The sequence below is a fragment of the Mauremys reevesii genome, linkage group 1, assembly GCF_016161935.1.
Source record: "Mauremys reevesii isolate NIE-2019 linkage group 1, ASM1616193v1, whole genome shotgun sequence".
NCBI classification, from domain to species: Eukaryota; Metazoa; Chordata; order Testudines; family Geoemydidae; genus Mauremys; species Mauremys reevesii.
In genome coordinates, this window is record NC_052623.1 from 237,184,380 (window position 1) to 237,204,052 (window position 19,673).

At 47.3% G+C, this 19,673-nt stretch overlaps 1 protein-coding gene across 5 annotated transcripts in view; it reads right to left on the minus strand.

Annotated features, from left to right (window-relative positions):
- PARVB (parvin beta) overlaps window positions 1-19,673 on the minus strand; it is a 103,448-nt gene that overhangs the window by 20,288 nt on the left and 63,487 nt on the right. For all 5 annotated transcript variants that reach the window (XM_039512113.1, XM_039512149.1, XM_039512129.1 and 2 more), the window contains exons 6-8: window positions 19,105-19,220; window positions 6,662-6,720; window positions 4,884-4,903 (exon numbers count right to left, since the gene is read on the minus strand). In XM_039512113.1, the coding sequence (XP_039368047.1) occupies window positions 4,884-4,903; window positions 6,662-6,720; window positions 19,105-19,220 (195 nt within the window). The remainder of the gene's footprint in view (window positions 1-4,883; window positions 4,904-6,661; window positions 6,721-19,104; window positions 19,221-19,673) is intronic.

Consider the following 19,673-nt stretch of genomic DNA (forward strand, 5'->3'; position numbering starts at 1 on the left):
CACACCCTGGCACAAATTAAGCACTGGTCCCACATCACTTTCTCAAATCACTTTAGACACAACCTATGCTCTGGATTCATATCATGCTATGGTGGTTTCAGCCTTTAGCTTATTATTAGAGCGGACAGAAATTTCCCAAATTTTGAGGGTCTGGATGAAATTTTCCATTGCAAACTGGATTTTCAGTATAAAAAAAAAATACTGAACATTTTCAAACAAAAATATTTAATTGAAAAACATTCAGTGTTTTGTTCAGCTCTGGAGTTGGCTGAATTTTTTTGATTTTTGTTGAAAAATTTCAACAAAATTTTGACATATTTTGAAGATTCAGTAAAATAATTTGTAAAATTTTCCATATTTGTCAGCTTAAAAACAGATCTACTTATTATCCACGCTCTACATAGGGTATTTATATGCCCGCTCCCGCCCCGCCCCATTACCATAGTATCTCAGCATCTCAGAATCTTTAATATAGTTAATTTTACAACACTCCTAGGAGAGAGAGGAGTGCTACTATTCTCATTTCACAGAAGGGAAATAGAGGCACAGTGAAGCTGCGTGACTTGCCCAAGGTCACAGAGTTTGTGGCGGAGGAGGGATTTAAACCTAGGCCTCCTAAGTCCTTCATAGACCACATGCCTTGAAGATTATTTCTCATTATTTTAAATAACAGTGAGATGATGCACCTAGTCCCAAACAAACAGTGTGAGAGATGCTATGAAGAAAGGAAAAAAGTTAAACAGAGGCAATACCAAAATGCTTGCTTTTCATTCTAAAGGCACAGAACTACTGCACAATATGGCACATGCTGTAGCAGAATCTGCACCACGGAAGAACAGGGTGAGGAGGGAGACAAAAGGGAAGCTATTCCATGCTACTATATAGGAGTGGTAGGAAATGTTGGTAGGCATTGCAGACCACCCTCAGTTCCAGGAGGTTGACGTGTAAGGTGGACTCAGTGAGCATCCATGTGCCCTGTATAGTGTGCTTGCATAGATTCACTCCCCAGCCGAGGAGGGAGGCATCAGTGGTAAGTATCACAGCAGGTTGAGGTTGCAGAAAAGGGACCCCAGCACAGACATTGTCAGGACATGTCTACCACAACAGTGAGTCCTTGACCTGGGTTGGCAGGAGTTTTTGCATGCTGTGCTTGTGAGGAAGATATACTGTATGGAGCCAGCCCTGAAGACACCGCATGTTCAGCCTCGTGTGTTTGACCACAAATGTAGCGGCAGCCATAGGTCCCAGAAGTTGGAGGCATGTACGTGCTGTGATTTGTGGGCATGCTCGGGTAGTTGAGAGTAGTTGTGTTATCACTGTGAACCTATGAGGTGGTAAAAACGCTCTTGCCCACTTGGCATTGAATAGAGCACCAATGAATTCCAGCGTTTGCACTGGGGTTAGTGTGGAGTTTTCAAAATTAACAAGGAGGCCCAGTTTTGTAACGAGTGTCATTGTAGCGTGGACTGCTAGGAGCGTTTCGCTCTCAGATGGCACTTTGAGAAGGCTGTCATCTAGATACGGAGAAATGGTGATGCCTTGTTTGCAGAGGAAGGCCATGACCACTGCAAGTACTTTGGAAAAAAGTCACGAGCTGTGGATAGTCTGAAGAGTAGTACCCTATACTGGTAGTGACCGTGGCCAATGATGAATTGTAGGAAACGTCTGTGAGCAGGGTGTACTGCAATATGAAAGTACGCATCCTGTAGGTCGAAGGCCGAGAACCAATCCCCCTGTTCCAGTGCTGGGATGATGGTGGATCGGGTGACCATCTTGAAATGTTGTAATTTGACAAACTTGTTGAGATTGAGGTGGTCTAGGACGGGGCGCTAACCACCAGACTTCCTTTGTACCAGGAAGTTGTGAGAGTAGAAATTGCATCCTCTGTGTTGTGCTGGGACCAGTTCTATGGCTCCCAGTTGAAGATGATGTCTCACCTCCCACTCCAGAATGGGCTTGTGAGAGAGGGCCCTGAATGGGGAGGGGAGTTGGTGGGATGGTATAGCTAGGAAGGGGATGGAATAACCTTCCTTTATTATTTCCAGGACCCATCTGTCCAAGGTCATGAGCATCCAAGATGGTAAAAATTGAGCTAGGCAGTTGCCAAACTGTTGGTGTGTAGATGGCGGTACAGATGGTAGGGGCAGCTGGGGCAGGCAGGAGGTTCTCTGGACCTCAACACCACCTTCAAATTTCCTGCTTATTAGAGGGTGTGTGGGACAATGTCCCTCATGCAGGCGATTGTCTGTGCCCGTCAGGTCGGTGACGTCGGTGTTGGTTGTCAAACTGCCACTGTGGGTAGTATGGCTGAGGGCGAGATTGTGGAGGGAGCTGATATTTTCCTGATCTTTGTTGTGGCTGTGGCATGGATATACCGAGAGATTTTAGAGTGGCTCAGGATCTTTCAACGAGCGTAAGGAGTTGTCCGTGCACTCAGAAAAGAGTTTTTGTCCCTCGAACGGGAGATCCTCGACCGTATATTGCACCTTCTTAGGGAATCTTGAAAGGTGCAACCATGATGCACATTGCATTACTACCACAGTAGCAATAGACTGGGCAGCTGTATCAGCCGAGTCCAGGCAGGCCTTCAGGGTCGTGCAGGCTATTAAGTGACCTTCTGAAATGAGGGGCAGGAATTGTTCCCTTTTTTCCCTCTGGCAGATCCTGGTAAAGTTCCTCCAGCTTAGAATAAATTTTATAATGATATTTGGCCATAAGGGCCTTGTAGTTGGAAATTCAAAATTGGAGGGTAGCAGATGAATAGGATTTTCTTCCCAAAAGATCTAAATGTTTCCAGTCTTGGTCAGGATGACCGGATCGGGTTTGGCATTGATGGCCTCTCTCTTACACCACATTCACCATGAGGGAATTCGGGGCAGGATGTGAAAATAAAAACTCCACATTTTTTTGCAGGTACATAATATTTCCTATCTGCCCGTTTGCATGTAGCAGGGATAGAGGCTGGAGTCTGCCAAAGAAGGTTTGCAGGTTCAAGTAGTGCACCATTAATAGGTAGGGCAATTTTTGTTGAAAGAATATATGGTTACATCCATGGGGGCCCCTGAAAAGGCTGGGTGCCCTGAATTGCCCTGAATTGCGGCAGGGTAAGGCTGATAAGTTGATGTCAATTGCCCTGATGTTGATGGGGCAAGAGAGTCTCGATTATCACCCATGTCCTACTCGACATCAGGAGATGCTGTCCTTGTGGGAGAGCGCAAAGAATATGTCGATTGAGAAGTGGGTGAAACTTGGGACACCTCCTGTCTGAGGAGTGGAGAATCTGGAGTGTCAGATATTGTGAGGCCTGAGAGCTGCGTGAACTCCTGAGGGTGATCTCTGGTCATTGCCTGTGTTGAGCATGGTAGTGAGGTATGATATGGAAAAGAGTCAGCAGATGGCGCCAGAGAACTTTTTGAAGCCATAGCTTGTAGTAGTTTGCAACACCGCCAGAGTCTCTCTCAAAACTGAGAGCTTCGGGGGTAGAGTACAGGGGCAGACTGGCAGGGGCGGCTCCAGGCCCCAGCACGCCAGGTGCATGCTTGGGGTGGCATGCTGCGGGGGGCGCTCTGCCGGTCGCCGGGAGGGAGGCAAGCGGGCAGCCTTCGGCGGCATGCCTGCGGAGGGTCCGCTGGTCCCGCGGCTCCAGTGGACCTCCCGGTCCTGCCTGCGGGAGGTCCACCGAAGCCCTGGGACCGGCGACCGGCAGAGCGCCCCCTACGGCATGCCACCGTGCTTGGGGCGGCGAAATGTCTAGAGCTGCTCCTGCCGACTGGAGAGCGATCTGCTCTTGATTTTTGGTGGGTCTTCACTAGACCCGCTAAATCGACTGCCTGTGGGATCGATCTCAGTGCCTTGATCCTGGCTGTAGTGTAGATGTAGTGTAGGAGCAGCTTTGTGCCTCTGGTCAGAAGCCGTTAGCACCACGGATCTAGCTGGGGATGGCATTCCTGCAGTTTGCACCTCAGGAGCTAAGGGAGGGACCGCTCTCTTCTTAGTGTCAGCCTGGTCAGAGGATGATCTTCCCTTACTCGCAGGAGGGGAGTGAGGGTCGGCAGACAACGTTACTGAGCGTGAGGGTCTCTCCAGTGAGGAGTAAGAACCAGGGTTCGACGCTGGTTGCAGGGATTTTTCCACGAGGAATAGTTTGAGTTTAAGGTCAATCTTTCCTTGTTCTTGGCTTTAAGCCCAAACAGCGGGAACACTTCTGGGAAACGTGTCCCTCTCCCAGGCAATGGATATACTGTGTGTGGTCATCCATTATAAAGGAAGTGGCCCCACTTAAACCTAGAGGAGCCAGGCATAAGGGTGAGGGAGTAGCATCCCTGACAGGAATTAGAGAAAACAAAAACTAATTACATTTTTTTTTTTTAAGGATGAAGGAGAAGAAAAGGAAATGAAGGAGCTAACTAACTATGAGAGGGAAAAACAGGTAAGAGACTATCTAAATTACGAAGTAGGCTCTGCTAACTGTTCTGTTCCAGACCACAGGTGGTAAAGAAGGAACCGTGGGCGGTCAGACTGCACAGCGCAGGGCAGGAGAGGTGCGCATCTGCGGTCTGACGGGCACTGCTATTGAAGATCTCCGACTCCAGACGCAAAGGCACTGCCGCACCTACAATGGAGCACCCACGGGGACATCACTCGAAGTAGTAGTTCTGGCTCTTTTGGTAACTGTTCCTTGTGCTCCATTCCCCACTCCTCCCTGGCGCTTCAGGCAGGACTCCCCACAGCCAGTAACAGAGCTGTCCCAGCCATGTGCTCCTGCCCTGTGCAATTGCCTGCTCCACTGACCTGGGCTACCCGAGATACACTTATAAGAAACACAGAGATGCTTTGTCACTGTGTTTGATAGGGCAACTTCCAAAGGTTAATGTGTTACTTACCAAATCTTCCCATCATCATCCTGCAAGTGAGAACATGAGAAAACAAACATTTAGTTCATGAATCATTACCTTCAATGAAAAGACCCTGGGCTTAATGGTCCTGATCCTGTGCGGTGCTAAGGACCCTCAACCCTCACTGAGGTACAAGTCTCAGCACCCAACAGAATCAGACCCAACATGCTGGAGGAAGGGAATGGGCCAAATTTATCCTGGGTGTAACTCCACTGATGTCAGTGGAGTTACACCGAGATCAGTGAGGCCCAATGATGCAAAAAGCGTAATTATTACTTTTCCAAGTCTAAGGGTGAATGAATCAATATATATTATTATATACCAAATCCGTGTATACATTTAGATAATAGATTGCATTACACAGTTCAGAATAAGCATTGCCATGGTTAGGTATATCACAGTTTTATTTAGAGAAAAAAATATAAGCTATATATATATAGCTTATATATGGTTTGCATATTTGTATGTTATGGAAATAACATAGGCACATACTACACATGAATCAAGTCCTCAGCTGGTGCAGTCAATGGAGTGATGCAGATTTACATAAGCTTAGAATCTGGCCCATCTATATGTATAGAAGAGTGTTGTGGGAGTTCTGTACAGGGTTTAGTTTTGTGGACTGTTATAGGTTTAGGTTTGGGGTGGGGGGAGGTGTATTTCTAACTTGTGTCAGAGCACTTAGGATTTTAGATAGGTGTCTTATTTATTTAGATCTACACCATATAAAAATACACACAATTACATACACACACTACCACCTTTCCCCCTAAAACAAAACACTTTACAAACTATATCCAGTACTACTGAACTGCAGCCACCTCCAAGAAAGAGAACTGCCAAGCACACTGCACAAGCTGGAGGAACCATCATTTATGGGAAGTGTGTTCCAGCAAACCTCCATTCCCCTTAAAAGGACCATAAGAGATTTAATGTCTACACAGAAAAGCTGTGCCCTCATTTCTGAAGGTTTCATCCAAAAGGACCCCCACAGAGCAAACCACCTGGTAGTCCACTTAGCTACAAAATGATAAAAGGTTGAGACATCCCTACAGGGAGCCTAGACACTGATGAGCGGGAGAGGGCTCATGTAAGCCCCTTGTTAACACTGCCTTTAGGCCCCATGATGGAGAGTCTGAGCTTTCATTTTTAGCCAAAGTGCATTTCTATCCCTTTTCCTTTGGGAGAAATGTAAAAACAGAAAGCAACGTAGATCAGCTGCAAAGATTAAAAGGGACTATGCTGCTGGGCTCCCACTGTGCAGCACGAGAATGGGGAAAACTTACAGATCCTTCCCACGCTCTATTCTTATGTGAAAGCAGTTAGTAAATTTTGAGGAGGTGCCCCAAGGAGGCATCTTGCGGATCCTCCCCAAATTCCCTATACTGCTCTTGTAACAGTGTGGTGCAATAAGGATGGACAGAAATGGATTCTATAGAGGGGGTAAAGGAGACAGCAAAAAATTGTTGCGCAAAGATCATCAATGACGTATTAGGGTAAAGCTAAAATCATTTGTTAAGGAGAAATATTTTTCCTTTGCAATGTATTTCCAGCAATAAAGTGGCTTCTTCATGAAAAAAGTTGTGCATTAAGGGTTTCACAGAGTCAGTTAATCTGATAAAATGAAAGAGCATAAAAATTGTTTGAGTAATGATACACCATATATACCCCCTACGCTACGATCCTCCTCCCCCTCCTCCACTCCCCACCTCACACACACACACTCACACTCCCCTCTGTCAGATGGATAAGGATTTTCTGCTTACTCTGTTGTGGTCGTGAGCTCCTCTGTAACGTGAGCCGTCTGGAGAAGGCCTTCCCGTTTCTGGAAACCAAGATATAAAAATCAGAAAGTGGAACTGTAATGGAGGAGTTCATAAGAGTTCTGCAGCATCCCGCTCCCATTAGCATCCCAAAGGAGAGCACACATTTTATCTAGCTTTTAAAATTAAGTTTCTGTAGAGATGGGGCAAGGCAACTGACACAAGGGGTTACGATTTAGCACAGTGGCATTTATCAGACTGACAGCCAAATGAATGCTTAGGAGGCATATATCTGCAGCCTATAAATTCACTGGCAAGTCTCCTCAGGCGACAGGAGTCTAAATTCTGCCTGGATCACAAATTAGAGAAAGAGTTTATCAATCCCATCTGAAGTCCCCAGTGGATATTTGTTCATGACACAAACATCAAGAAATGGTTTAAATGAATTGGCAGACCCCAGAGCAGTCTGAGGCTGGGATAACAAGGGTTGTTACCAGAGGTCAGGGTTGAGGAGCACTGGCAGAGCTACCAGTGTGTGAGGGAAGCTTGCCCAGCACAGGAATCTAAATGTGGTTGAGTCAGTCTCTCTCTTTCAGGAATAACAAATTCACTGAAGAATTGTCTGGCGGGGGGGGGGGGAGGGGCGGAGAAGACTGACTATTTTATAATGGAAGTTATTTCCCTTTTACTGGACTTTTCAGGATGATTTTCTGCATGACTAAGATCTGCTCTGCCCTACAGACAGCTAGTGCGTGGTGAGACTCAGTTACAAAACAGGTTTCCCCAGACTCTGTTCAAACATGGCCTTTATGCTGTAGACGAGACCAAGCTGTGCTTTAAGCATGTCCCTGTGCCATGTTGGAGCCTTGGGGACACATTTCATTGCTGTAATTGGGTCCTCCCATATGGTAGTTTTCTAACTCAATGCAGAGCCAGTGTTTTCACTTAGGCCTGGTCCACACAAGGACTTTAATTCGAATTTAGCAGCGTTAATTCGAATTAACCGTGCACCCGTCCACACCAGGAAGCCATTTAATTCGACATAGAGGGCTCTTTAGTTCGAATTCTGTACTCCTCCCCGACGAGGGGAGTAGCGCTAAATTCGACATGGCCATGTCAAATTAGGCTAGGTGTAGATGCAAATCGACCTTAGTAGCTCCAGGAGCTATCCCACAGTGCACCACTCTGTTGACGCTCTTGACAGCAGTCCGAGCTTGGATGCTCTGACCAGCCACACAGGAAAAGCCCCGGGGAAATTTGAATTCCTTTTCCTGTCTGGCCAGTTTGAATCTCATTTCCTGTTTGGACGTCCTGGCGAGCTCAGCACCACTGGCAGCGATGCAGAGCTCTCCAGCAGAGGTGTCCATGCAATCTCAGACTAGAAAGAGGGCCCCAGCATGGACTGACCAGGAAGTCTTGGATCTGATCGCTGTGTGGGGCGATGAGTCTGTGCTTTCGGAGCTGCGCGCCAACAAACAGAATGCAAAGACCTACGAGAAGGTCTCCAAAGCCATGGCACTCAGAGGATACAGCCGGGATACAACGCAGTGCCGCGTGAAAGTCAAGGAGCTGAGACAAGGCTACCAAAAAATCAGAGCGGCAAACGGACGCTCCGGAGCCCAGCCCCAGACATGCCGGTTCTACGAGGCACTGCATGCCATTCTCGGTGGGTCTGCCACCACTGCCCCACCAGTGTGCGTGGACTCTGAGGATGGGATACTGTCGACGGACTGTTCCTCGGAGATGTTCGCGGACGGGGAAGATGAGGAGGACGAGGCAGTCGACAGCGCTTACAACGCTGATTTCCCCGACAGCCAGGATCTGTTCATCACCCTCACTGAGATCCCCTACCAACCCTCCCCAGCCGTTACCCCAGACCCTGAATCAGGGGAAGGATCAGTCGGTAAGTGCTTTAAACATGCAAACATTTTTTCTAACAGAACAGGAATATTAACTATGCGAAAAGAAGGTCAATATATATGGGGATGGAACAGAAATCCTCTTGGGAGATTTCCGAGAAGCTCTCCTGCAGGTAATCGAAAAGCCTCCGCATGAGGTTCCTGGGGAGAGCTGCCTTATTGGGTGCTCCGTGATAGCACACTTTTCCACGCCAGGCTATCATCAGGTACTCCGGGAGCATTGCCTCCACGAGCATGGCCACATAGGCCCCTGGTTTGTGCTGGCTTTCATGCAGCATGCGCTCTCTATCTGCCTCAGTGACCCTCCTCAGGGTGATCTCGCTCGGAGACTCCTGCATTCAATTACAGTAATTTGTGTACTATTAGTATTGGGAGTGCTTCACTGTTCCTTTGCATAACAATGAGCGTCACTTTACAGCCACATGGTGGAGGCTGCAGAGTGGCATTATACAGGGATCTTTCACAGGGAACAGACGCGAGGGGGTGCAACAGGGGCAGAGTTTATGCAAGAGGACAGTGGTATACATTGACTTTTAAGCAGCCAAAAGTTTTTGGCTTACCATGCCTGGCTGCTCCACGGATTCTGCTGTCCCGCCCCGCTTGTCTGGTCTGCAGTGCAATCCCCCAGGCAATGAAAGCGAATTCCGAAAATTCGAACTTTCCCTGAGTGAGTGCTGTGCATGGTCTTGTTCACAGAGACTGACTAGACTATGTTTCCTCTTTGCGGAAATGTATCTTTATAAGGAAGTCAATCCCTTTTTCCCATCACACAGCTGCACCTGTATCCCGACCTGCTCCAGCATGCCCCTCAGAGAGGCTGGCGCAGATTAGGCGGCGCAAGAAAAAGACACGGGACGAGATGTTCGCAGAACTTCTGGGCTGCTCCCGAGCCGAGGCGGCCCAGCAGAGCCAGTGGAGGGAGAACCTCTCCCAGCAGCAGCGCTCACACAGCGAACGGGAGGACAGATGGCGTCTGGAGGACCAGCAGGCGACTCAAACGCTGCTTGGACTAATGAGGGAGCAAACGGACACGCTCAGGCGCCTTGTGGATGTTCTGCAGGACCGCAGACAGGAGGACAGAGCCCCCCTGCAGTGTATCTGCAACCGCCCTCCCCCGCCACAAAGTCCTGTCCCCCCCTCACCCAAAATAACAAGGAGGAGGTGTGCCAGGGGCCGTGAAAACTGTCACTCCACCCCAGCAGAGTGCTCAAGTACCAAAAAGCTCTCATTCGCTAAATTTTGAGAAGTCCTTCCCTTCCTGGATCACCCAAGCCCAAATCCCAGTTTTGTTCCCTCACTGTGTAGTTGATTATTAAAAATAGTTTGCTGTTCATTACTGTTTCTGTCATGTTTCTTTACAGAAGACTTTGTGTGAAGGCGGGGGGAGGGGTTTGGTAATTGCATAGGACGGTCACCATTACCTGGATACATACATGAGGGCAGGATCTACAGCAGGTCACACACACATAGTGCAGTCACTAGGCACCCTGGTCAGTCTGGGAGGTGTTTTTCATGTTCTGTGCATAGGCGGAAGGTGCCCTGCTCCAGCTATATTTGGAGCTGGGTCTCTCCCCCGCTCCTGCCTGGATCGGGCCCTGGCCCCCACGGATCTCCCCCCCGCCCCGCCGCACTCCGTACCTGCCTGACAGTAGAGCGGCTCCCCGCAGAAATGCTGTCTGGTGCCCCAGGGTCCTAGCGCCTGCCATACAAAAATGGCAAGGCAGGCTGCCCTTACCCTGCCCTTCCACCATAGGCCTGAACCTCTCCAATGCCCCAAACCCTCAGCCCCAGCCAGAGCCCTCATCCCCCTACACCTCCTCCCTTCCCACACACCCGTCACCCCTTCCTACGCCCCCACCCCCAGCCCAGAGCCTGCACCCCTCACCCCTTCCTTCACACCCACCTGTAAACGTCCTCCCCTGCCACAAGGCCACATAGCCCCCGCACACAGAGTCCCGAAAAGGAGGGATGGCAGTCTCCGTTGAAACAACCAGTCCGGCAGTGCAGACCGCTCTAGGGGCAGGAGCCTGTCATTCCTCAAGTGTAGAAGCGGTCTGTACATCACTGCACACCCTACCCACCACAGTCTGCGTCCCTGTTTCAACCCTTTAAAGCGAATTCATTAGTAAAGAAAACGTTGCTAATTAAAAATATTCCATTAACTTTATTTTTAAACGTGTGTTGGAATGGGGGAAACGTGGTGAACGGGGTATGTCACCGCAGAAGAAAGTCAACAGTAACTGAAGCAGGGGCAGGTTCAGCTTCTCTGTAAAGAAACTGAACAGTCACAGGTTACCCCGCTCCCTGAAGAACCTAGCTTTCAAAGCCTCCCGGATGCACAGCGCTTCCCACTGGGCTCCTCTAATTGCACGGGTGTCTGGCTGAGCGTAATCAGCAGCCAGGCGATTTGCCTCAACCTCCCATCCCGCCATAAAGGTCTCCCCCTTGCTCTCACAGAGATTGTGGAGCACACAGCAAGCAGCAATAACAATGGGGATATTGCTTTCGCTGAGATCCGAGCGAGTCAGTAAGCTTCGCCATCTCCCCTTGAGACGTCCGAAAGCACACTCCACCACCATTCTGCACTTGCTCAGCCGGTAGTTGAAGAGCTCCTTGTCACTGTCCAAGGCGCCTGTATAGGGCTTCATGAGCCAGGGCATTAGCGGGTAGGCTGGGTCCCTGAGGATCACTATAGGCATCTCCACATCCCCAACACTTATTTTGTGGTCCGGGAAGAAACTACCTTCCTGCAGGCGTCTAAAGAGACCAGAGTTCCTGAAAACACGCGCGTCATGAACCTTGCCCGGCCACCCGACGTTGATGTTAGTAAAATGTCCCCTATGGTCCACCACTGCTTGCAGCACCATTGAAAAGTAGCCCTTTCGGTTAATATACTGGCTGGCCTGGTGGGCCGGTCCCAGGATAGGGATGTGAGTCCCATCTATAGCCCCACCGCAGTTTGGGAATCCCATCGCAGCGAAGCCATCTATGATGACCTGGACGTTTCCCAGGGTCACTACCTTTGAGAGCAGTAGGTCAACGATTGCATTGGCTACTTGCATCACAGCAACCCCCACGGTAGATTTGCCCACGCCAAAGTGGTTCGCTACTGACCGGTAGCTGTCTGGCGTGGCAAGTTTCCAGAGGGCTATGGCCACTCGCTTCTGCACAGTCAGGGCTGCTCGCATCCGGGTGTCCTTGCGCTTCAGGGCAGGGGACAGCAAGTCACACAGTTCAAGGAAAGTGCCCTTACGCATCCTGAAGTTTCGCAGCCACTGTGATTCATCCCAGACCTGCAGCACTATGCGGTCCCACCAGTCCGTGCTTGTTTCCCGGGCCCAGAATCACCGTCCCATAGCATGAACTTGACCCATTGCCACCATGATCTCCATGGCGCGGCGTACCGTGCTTTCTGAGAGGTCTGTGCCACTCTGAGACTTCATGTCCTCACCGCGCTGCCGGAGCCTCCTTGCCCGATTTCTCAGCATCTGACTGTTGAAGAGGTGGACAATAAGGTGCGAGGAGTTGACAACGGCCATAAGTGCAGCGATGATCGCAGCGGGCTCCATGATCGCAGTGGAGTGCTGTGGCGTCGGCGCTGTCATTAACAGGAAAAGTGCGCGAAATGATTTCCCACCGGCGGGAGTGACGGTTGAATGCTGACAGTTACCCAAGACCACCCTCGACACAGTTTCCCCCCCCAGCATGCATTGGGGGAAAATCCCAGAATTCCAATGGGCAGCGGGGAGTGCGGGAACTGTGGGATAGCTTCCCACAGTGCACCGCTTCCAAAGTCGACGCTGGCCCCGTTAGTGTGGAATCACAAAGTCGAATTAGTGTCCTTAGTGTGGATACACAAATTCGACTTCGTAAGGTCGATTCCACAAATTCGAATTAAGTTGAATCGAACTACTCTTGTAGTGTAGACATACCCTTACTTACTTACATTCATAACTTGCCCTTCCATTGACTACATAGGTACCCTACAAAATTAAGGGATACATCATTTCCCCTCTGAAGGAAGAGAATGTTTTTCCTCTTCTTTCTCTCACAGCTTTAGATGCTGTCTTAAAGAGCTCAGATCCCAGCAGCTGACTTCCAAGCGAGTTTTGTCAAATTGACTTATGGCTTGGTTAACTCAGACTGCTGCTGCAGGACTAGCTCTAATTCTGGTATCCGAGGCAAACCACCCTCAGGCGTGAAACCCTCCTATTTCTCCCATGCCCTCTCATTCATTCTTGACAGTTGAACCACAAACATCAACAAGAAATGATTAACGAGAACATCACCGAAAAGAGGCACCCCTCTCTGAAGCATTTCGTTTAACCCAAGAGCCATTGCAGGAATTCCTTCCTGTCACCCCTTCTTCACAAAACAAGAACAGATTTGCTGTTTCTAGTGAACAAGTGAGCCTGGCCTGGAGCAATGTTGGAAGCAGCTGTTATCTTCTGTAATTTTGCTGTCATGTCTCCTCTCCAGGGCCTGGCCCTGTACTGTACTGAGGGCACCTGTCCCACTGTGTCTTAAGAACGCATCAAATCCATCTCATGAATACATCAGATTCTGCACCCACCAGGTGGCCAAAGGATTACTGCCTGGATGGTCTAATAATGTAAGATGGGATGACCATGACCACAGGGATGGACAAATAAGGAAGTCTGAGTGAGTGCCAACACTGAGTGCCCATGCCTCTGCTCTGCTTCCTAGATTGGCTTCTGCAGCCACCTTACAGCCCAGAGGCAGGAAGCAACAGCTGTGAGTGAATGAATTCAGAAAGTAAAGCTGGTGAATAATGGGTCTTAAATGTTAAAAAGAACAGAAGTGAATCCTGCTCCTGGTTTGGCTGGAAACAGTCACTGGAGGAAAAAATGCTGATTTTTAGGAGCTGAGCATGCTGGTCCTACAGCAGTCTTGGCACCTAGTCCCATGGATCCGGCCAGCCCAGGCACAAGTGATCAAGGTTTGGTCCTGACCCTTTACATTGCAATCACGGAATAGACTTATTTTTCCATGAACACCACATACCTTCCTCACCTCCGGCCTCTGACTTGGGACTCCAGCTGTTGGAGGCAGGGCCGGCTCCAGGCACCAGCCCAACAAGCAGGTGCTCGGGGCGGCCACAGGGAAGGGGCAGCATGTCCGGCTCTTCGGCAGCAATTTGGCAGCGGGTCCTTCGCTCTGAGAGGGAGTGAAGGACCTGCCGCCGAATTGCCGCTGAAGACTGAAGCGGCGGCGGTAGAGCTGCAGATCGCAACTGTGGCCTTTTTTTTTTTTTTTTTTTTTGCTGCTTGGGGCGGCAAAAACCCTGGAGCCAGCCCTGGTTGGAGGATTATCTCAGATATACCCCCAAAAACCTTTTAGTACCACTGAGGCCAGATGTGCTGCACATTTGTGATATTAAGTGGACTAGGAGAGAGATGGACTCAGTCTAGGTAAGTCTTGAATATAATCCCACAGACACTATGCATAATGGACTTAAGCACTGCCGTTATGATGATTTATGAATAAGTCTTTCTATAGTCTCCTGATTTAAAATATTTCTCTATTATAAAAAATTAACTGATGTGAATCTATCTTTCAAATGAAAGTTAAAACTCGGGAGGGGGAAGTCAGCTGGGAGCAAAGCCTCAGGATTTTCAGTTCTCTGCTTTAGGCAGGTATATCAAGGGTTTCCTCTTTTTTGGGGGGAGAGGGGAGAGTGCTGAACAACTCATATTAACCTTAGCCCAGCTAACTCAGTATCCAAGGCAGCTACTTATAGAGTCGTACAAAACAAGTTAACTTGAGCTCAAGACTTCATGAGTAACAGTAAAAGTCAGATTGTCATGCTAAAAACAGTTTATATTTCATACACAAAGCATTTAAAAAAAGAAACAAAATAATACCACTGGTCAATTTCAAGAGGCAATTAATACTGATTTTGCAACAACCCACCCTGAAGTTAGACACACTGCCATCTTGTGGAGTCTGTCATAATACAGTTATTAAGTAGCAAGTATATGTTTATGCTGTACTAATCTCTCTGTTATGTGAAATATATTTCTTGCTATGTGTGGTACAGAGATTATAGTTCTTTCTGCAAAGAGAGAGAAAGCAGAAAGACCTCTTTTAAACATAAACTTGCATTCTGCATATACTGTGCAGCATGCACTCAAAAGACTACGAGGTATAAACCCAGATCAAATTGCACAGTTTTTCCAGATCCTACATGTCCCCACCTTTAACTGAATAATTGAATCCAGACAGCACAGGAAAGCATTAGCCTTTCTCCTCAAATCCAAATCAGTGTTTTAAAGAAATGGTAGAAAGGGCATTACATCTTTCAGGACCTGCATAGACTACTTCCTCTCACCTGCAGCATGATGCTATGATAAATTTGTTTTATTTCATTGGGTAGGCTCATAGAAACCAGAGAAGGAAAAGACCTACTAGATCACTGAGTGGCTACCAGATTATTTGTTAATAATATTTAGCACTATTGTAGGGTTTTCACCCATAGATCAAAGTGCTTCATCAATGTGGATATATTATCCCCATCTAAAAGCTGGGGACACTGAGAAATAAGGAAGGTAAGGCAGGATTTTCAGAGGCACTGACCTCAGTTGTAGCTGAGAGTGCTCAGCATCTCAGGAAACAAAGTCACACAGCAAAAGCCAGGAACAGAACCCAGTTTCCTGAATCCTAGTCCCATGCTTTATACATTTGACCATGCTCTCTCCCTAAGGAAGCGACTGCAGGTTTACCTTGCAGACTTCTGAACCAGCAGTGTAAATGCCGGGAAGTCTACTCTAATCCACCCCACTCACACATTTAGCCTTAAACAAGGCAAAACACTTCTTTAAGGGATCCCACATCCCTAAGACACCAGGCACCAGAGAAGTCCAAACACTATGGCTGGAATTATTTAGCTATTGTAAAAAATGTTATTAAATAAAAAACTGAAAAAAGAACATACATTGAAGAAAACAGCAAATGTAGCAATAAAGAAAAGAAAAAAGAAAAGAAGCTAACTTACAGCAGAATTTAAAAAAACGAAAACTGGAAATACAGATAGGATTTTTAAAAAAGTAGAAGCTGGCAGGTTATTAAATTAACAACATTATGGAAACAGGCAGAGGTTAAAGAAGTAATAATTAAATGAAACCGAATCCTGTCTATGTAACCTCATCATCTTATCATTGCTACCCTCACCTTTCCTGCCATTTCTCCTGCCTATTGTTTGTTAGGACTTTTCTATATTGGAAATGGTCAGCCGGTTTCAGTTAGACCTTGTCTACACCACAAATGCTTTCCCATATAGCTCTATTGGCAGAGCCTCCTAATGAAGACACAGCTTATGCTGACAGAAGGCATTTTTCTGCCAGCATAGCAATACCACCTCCCCAAAGGACATTAGCGATGTTGACAGAAGCCCTCTTCTGTCAACATAGCTGTGTCTGCATCGGGGGTTGTGCCAGCATAGCCATATTGGCTAGGAGGTGTGGTTTTTTCACACCTCTGACCGACATTGCTATTCTGACCAAAAAAATCTGTCAAGGAGACCTGGCCTAAATCAATTTAAAGCTGATTTAGTTAACCCATGCAAAATTCCAAAGTGGACATACTGAGGCCAGGTCTAAAACTACAAAGTTCTGTTAGCACACCTAAATTGGTTGGGGTGTGGAAAAAAAAATCCTATAGCCACTTATCTCTATGCCAGCTAATCCCCCAGTGTAGACGCAGCTATATCAACAAAAGGGGGCTTCTGTTGCCATAGCTAAAATGGTTTGGGGAGGGGGTGTTACTATGCCAACAGAAAAATTCCTGCTGTTACTGTAAGATGTATCTACACTAGGGGGCTCTGCTGGTACCGCTATACCGGCAAGACATTTGTAGTGTAGAAAAGGCCTCAAACAAATAAGGCTTATGTTGGTAAATTACCAAACTAAGCTAAGCCAATTTTAAGCAAGGGTTAAACCAGTTTAACTGAGTCTACATTAGAAGTTTGCACGAGCTGAACTAAATCAAGGTAAGACTTTTCCAAGGGGTAAAAATGTCAAAAGTGCCTAAGTGATTTAGGAGTCTAAGTCCCACTGACTGTCACTTCTCACATCTTTTCTTAAATGAGGGCCAAATTCTGCAGATGCTTACATACTGCAATCACTTTCCATGATGTTGAGGGATCCCCTTGAATGCACATAAAAGTGTTTGTAGGATCAGGGGCGGGGCCATCTATTATCTTATTTCTATAGCACCTTGTCTAACAGGGCCCTGATTGCGACTGTAGCCTCTAGGCAATACAATGCTAACAATACATTATTATTAATATGTATTATTTAAAATGTTATCAATGCTGATACACGCTTTAAAAACCGACATACGTTATTGAACTGGTATATATTTCCTTAAGACTGAATCATGTACAAATTCAACAACAAATATTTTTCACCTTATTTGAAACTCTTAAAATACAGGATAGTTATACTGTATTTTAAAATACTACAGGACAGTAACATCAGGATAGTAAATGTAAAAAAAATTTCTCAGTGACATGACATACATAGATAGTGCGCACATGTACATACAGGTGAGTCTCATCTTACGCGCATTTAACATGCACGAATTCAGCTCTGTGCAGTCAGCAAAAAAAGAAAAAAAAAAAAGAGAGAAAAATAACTCTTTGAATATTGTACCTGTAGTGCGGGCGATTCCGCCCACCATTACACTCAATGTAATTTTGACTATACGCGATTTTCGCTTTACGAGCTGACAGCGGAACGTAACCCCAGCATAAGATGAGACTCGCCTGTACACACATCCTCTTGTCTCTCCGAGGTAGGTCTACACTGCAGCTAGGAGTGTGCAGATACATGCTAGCTTGGCTCAAACTAGGATTGTACTCGGGAGACTAGCTTGAGCCACCACCAATGCTGCAATATCCATGCTACTGGGGGGGGGCAGCAATGTTAAAGCGCTGCTGCGGCAAAGGACCCTGCGGTACCTTAACGTCCCTGCCCCTTTTGCCTCCCCTGGCCGCTGACAGCCGGGGAGGGGGGAGCAGAGGGAGCGGCTCCCCTGGGGCCAACGATTTAAAAGGACCTGGGGCTCCGGATGCCACTACCGCTATTGCAGCAGCGGCGTCCGGAGCTCCAGGCCCTTTGAATCAACACAGGAGCCCAGGCGGCACGGGCCAAGGGCTGGCTGGGGGATGCTGATACCCCGCTCCACCCCTTCCAGGGGCCAGACCCACTGCCTTCCCGACCCCCCGTACCGGTAAGTGTCCTCAGTTACTTTCATCCCTGCTGCTGAGCAGAGCTAACATGATCTGTCTACCTGGGCTGGGAGGCATGCTCCCAGCTGCAGCGAAGACATACCTTAAGCATTCCAGCTGGCAGCCTGAAAAACGTCAGTGTTTAAATTAAACCAAACTGTATGTCTTATCTGTCATTGTCTAATTTCATCTTACAAGAATGATCTGTGGTTGCAGAGCAGAAGCCTGGGACTCAGTTCCACTACACCATGTATCATCTCATTCCTGAAATGAATCCCACTACAGCAGGGGTGACCTCACACTGCTACTGCCAAATCTACAGTCAATGCTGGCAGCCGTGCATACATTACAACTGCATGGGCCATCACACTGAACATTTAAAGCAGGACATGAGTCAGCAGCCAGCCACAAGGTTTGCATTGGTAGGTCAGTAGCTGTTCAGGAAACCTGGGTTCAGGTCCCATTTTGGGGCTTTTGCAGCTTCATCGGCCAGAGAGAACCACGTGGCCTGGGAAGAGTGAATGAGTTATGATGGAAATCGAGACAAAAAAACAAGAGTGAGAATGCCCTGCAAGTAGCAAAATGCTCTTTGTGGACCAAGAGAAATGGGCAAAAAAGCCAGGACCAGGCAGCAAAGACAGAAAGGACTGTTGCAATGTCTAGAGCAGTACATTAGAAGTCAGGATTCTTTGGGTCTAACCCCATCTCCCTAATCGAGCAGAGCAAACAGAGGAATGGAGCTGTGAGCAACCATGATCAAGGTCAAAATGCAGAACCAGAGGAACCAGAGTGTTACAACCGATATAATGAACTGGTCCCTGGGAAACACAATGGGCTTCCAAATAAGAGATTCTAAACCTCTCCCCAGATCCTGGTGTTGTTTTTGTTTGAATGGTTCCCTCTTCAATGAGCAGGAGGTAACAATGATTTACCTTTAGTAAAAAGCCAACAAATGGAGCTCTCTGACGTGCAAATTGCATTATACACTATTAATTTTTGTGTATGACATTAGCAACTGGAGGCCTCGACCATTATTAGGGATATATTGTTCTAGGTACCCTGTGAACACATCATAAAAGATTGTAAGATTCATAGATTCCAAGGCCAGAAGGGAACACTGTGATCACCACTCCGGCCTCCTGAATACCACAGGGGAGGGATTAGCTAAATAACGAAGACAAAGATGGTGGGGGAGGGGTTGCAGCATATAAGCAGAGTGATCAGGGTGATGGATGGCAGCCATTATTACCCAACTATACTTGGGAGTTTATACTTACCCTTACAACTACCACTTGCACAGAAACGTGCTCAGGAAGTCGAATGGGAGCCCGGAAATGCATGGCCAAAGCTACCAGAAGGTGGAGAATGGAAATTAGGTTCTTGCCATGGATTGCTGAAGTAAAAAACACAAAAGTCGAAAACAGATTTTAAATAACCAGCCTTTTGAGGGGTGGAAAAAAAGGTTGAAAAACTGTATCGGTTAGCAAGGCAACACTTTAGTCCTGTCACATAATGATCTCAAAACAATTTTACAAACATTAAGAATCCAATTGACCTGTATCCACTGGATAAATATTATCCCCACTTTACAGATATGGTTACAGAGGGGAACCGATTGTCTAAAGACACAAAACAAGTCAAAAGTAGAGCCAAGTATTGAAACCAGACCAGTGTCCAGATCATCCCTCTCTTCAGGGAAGAGTAAAGAACCTGAGGGAGCATATTCCATAATATATAGTGTATAATGCATACAGTAGTAATTTAGGTGTACGCACAGCCTCAGACCTACAGCTGACTGTATCAACAAAGTAGTGCATATTCATAAAAGTCACCACAGACGTACAGA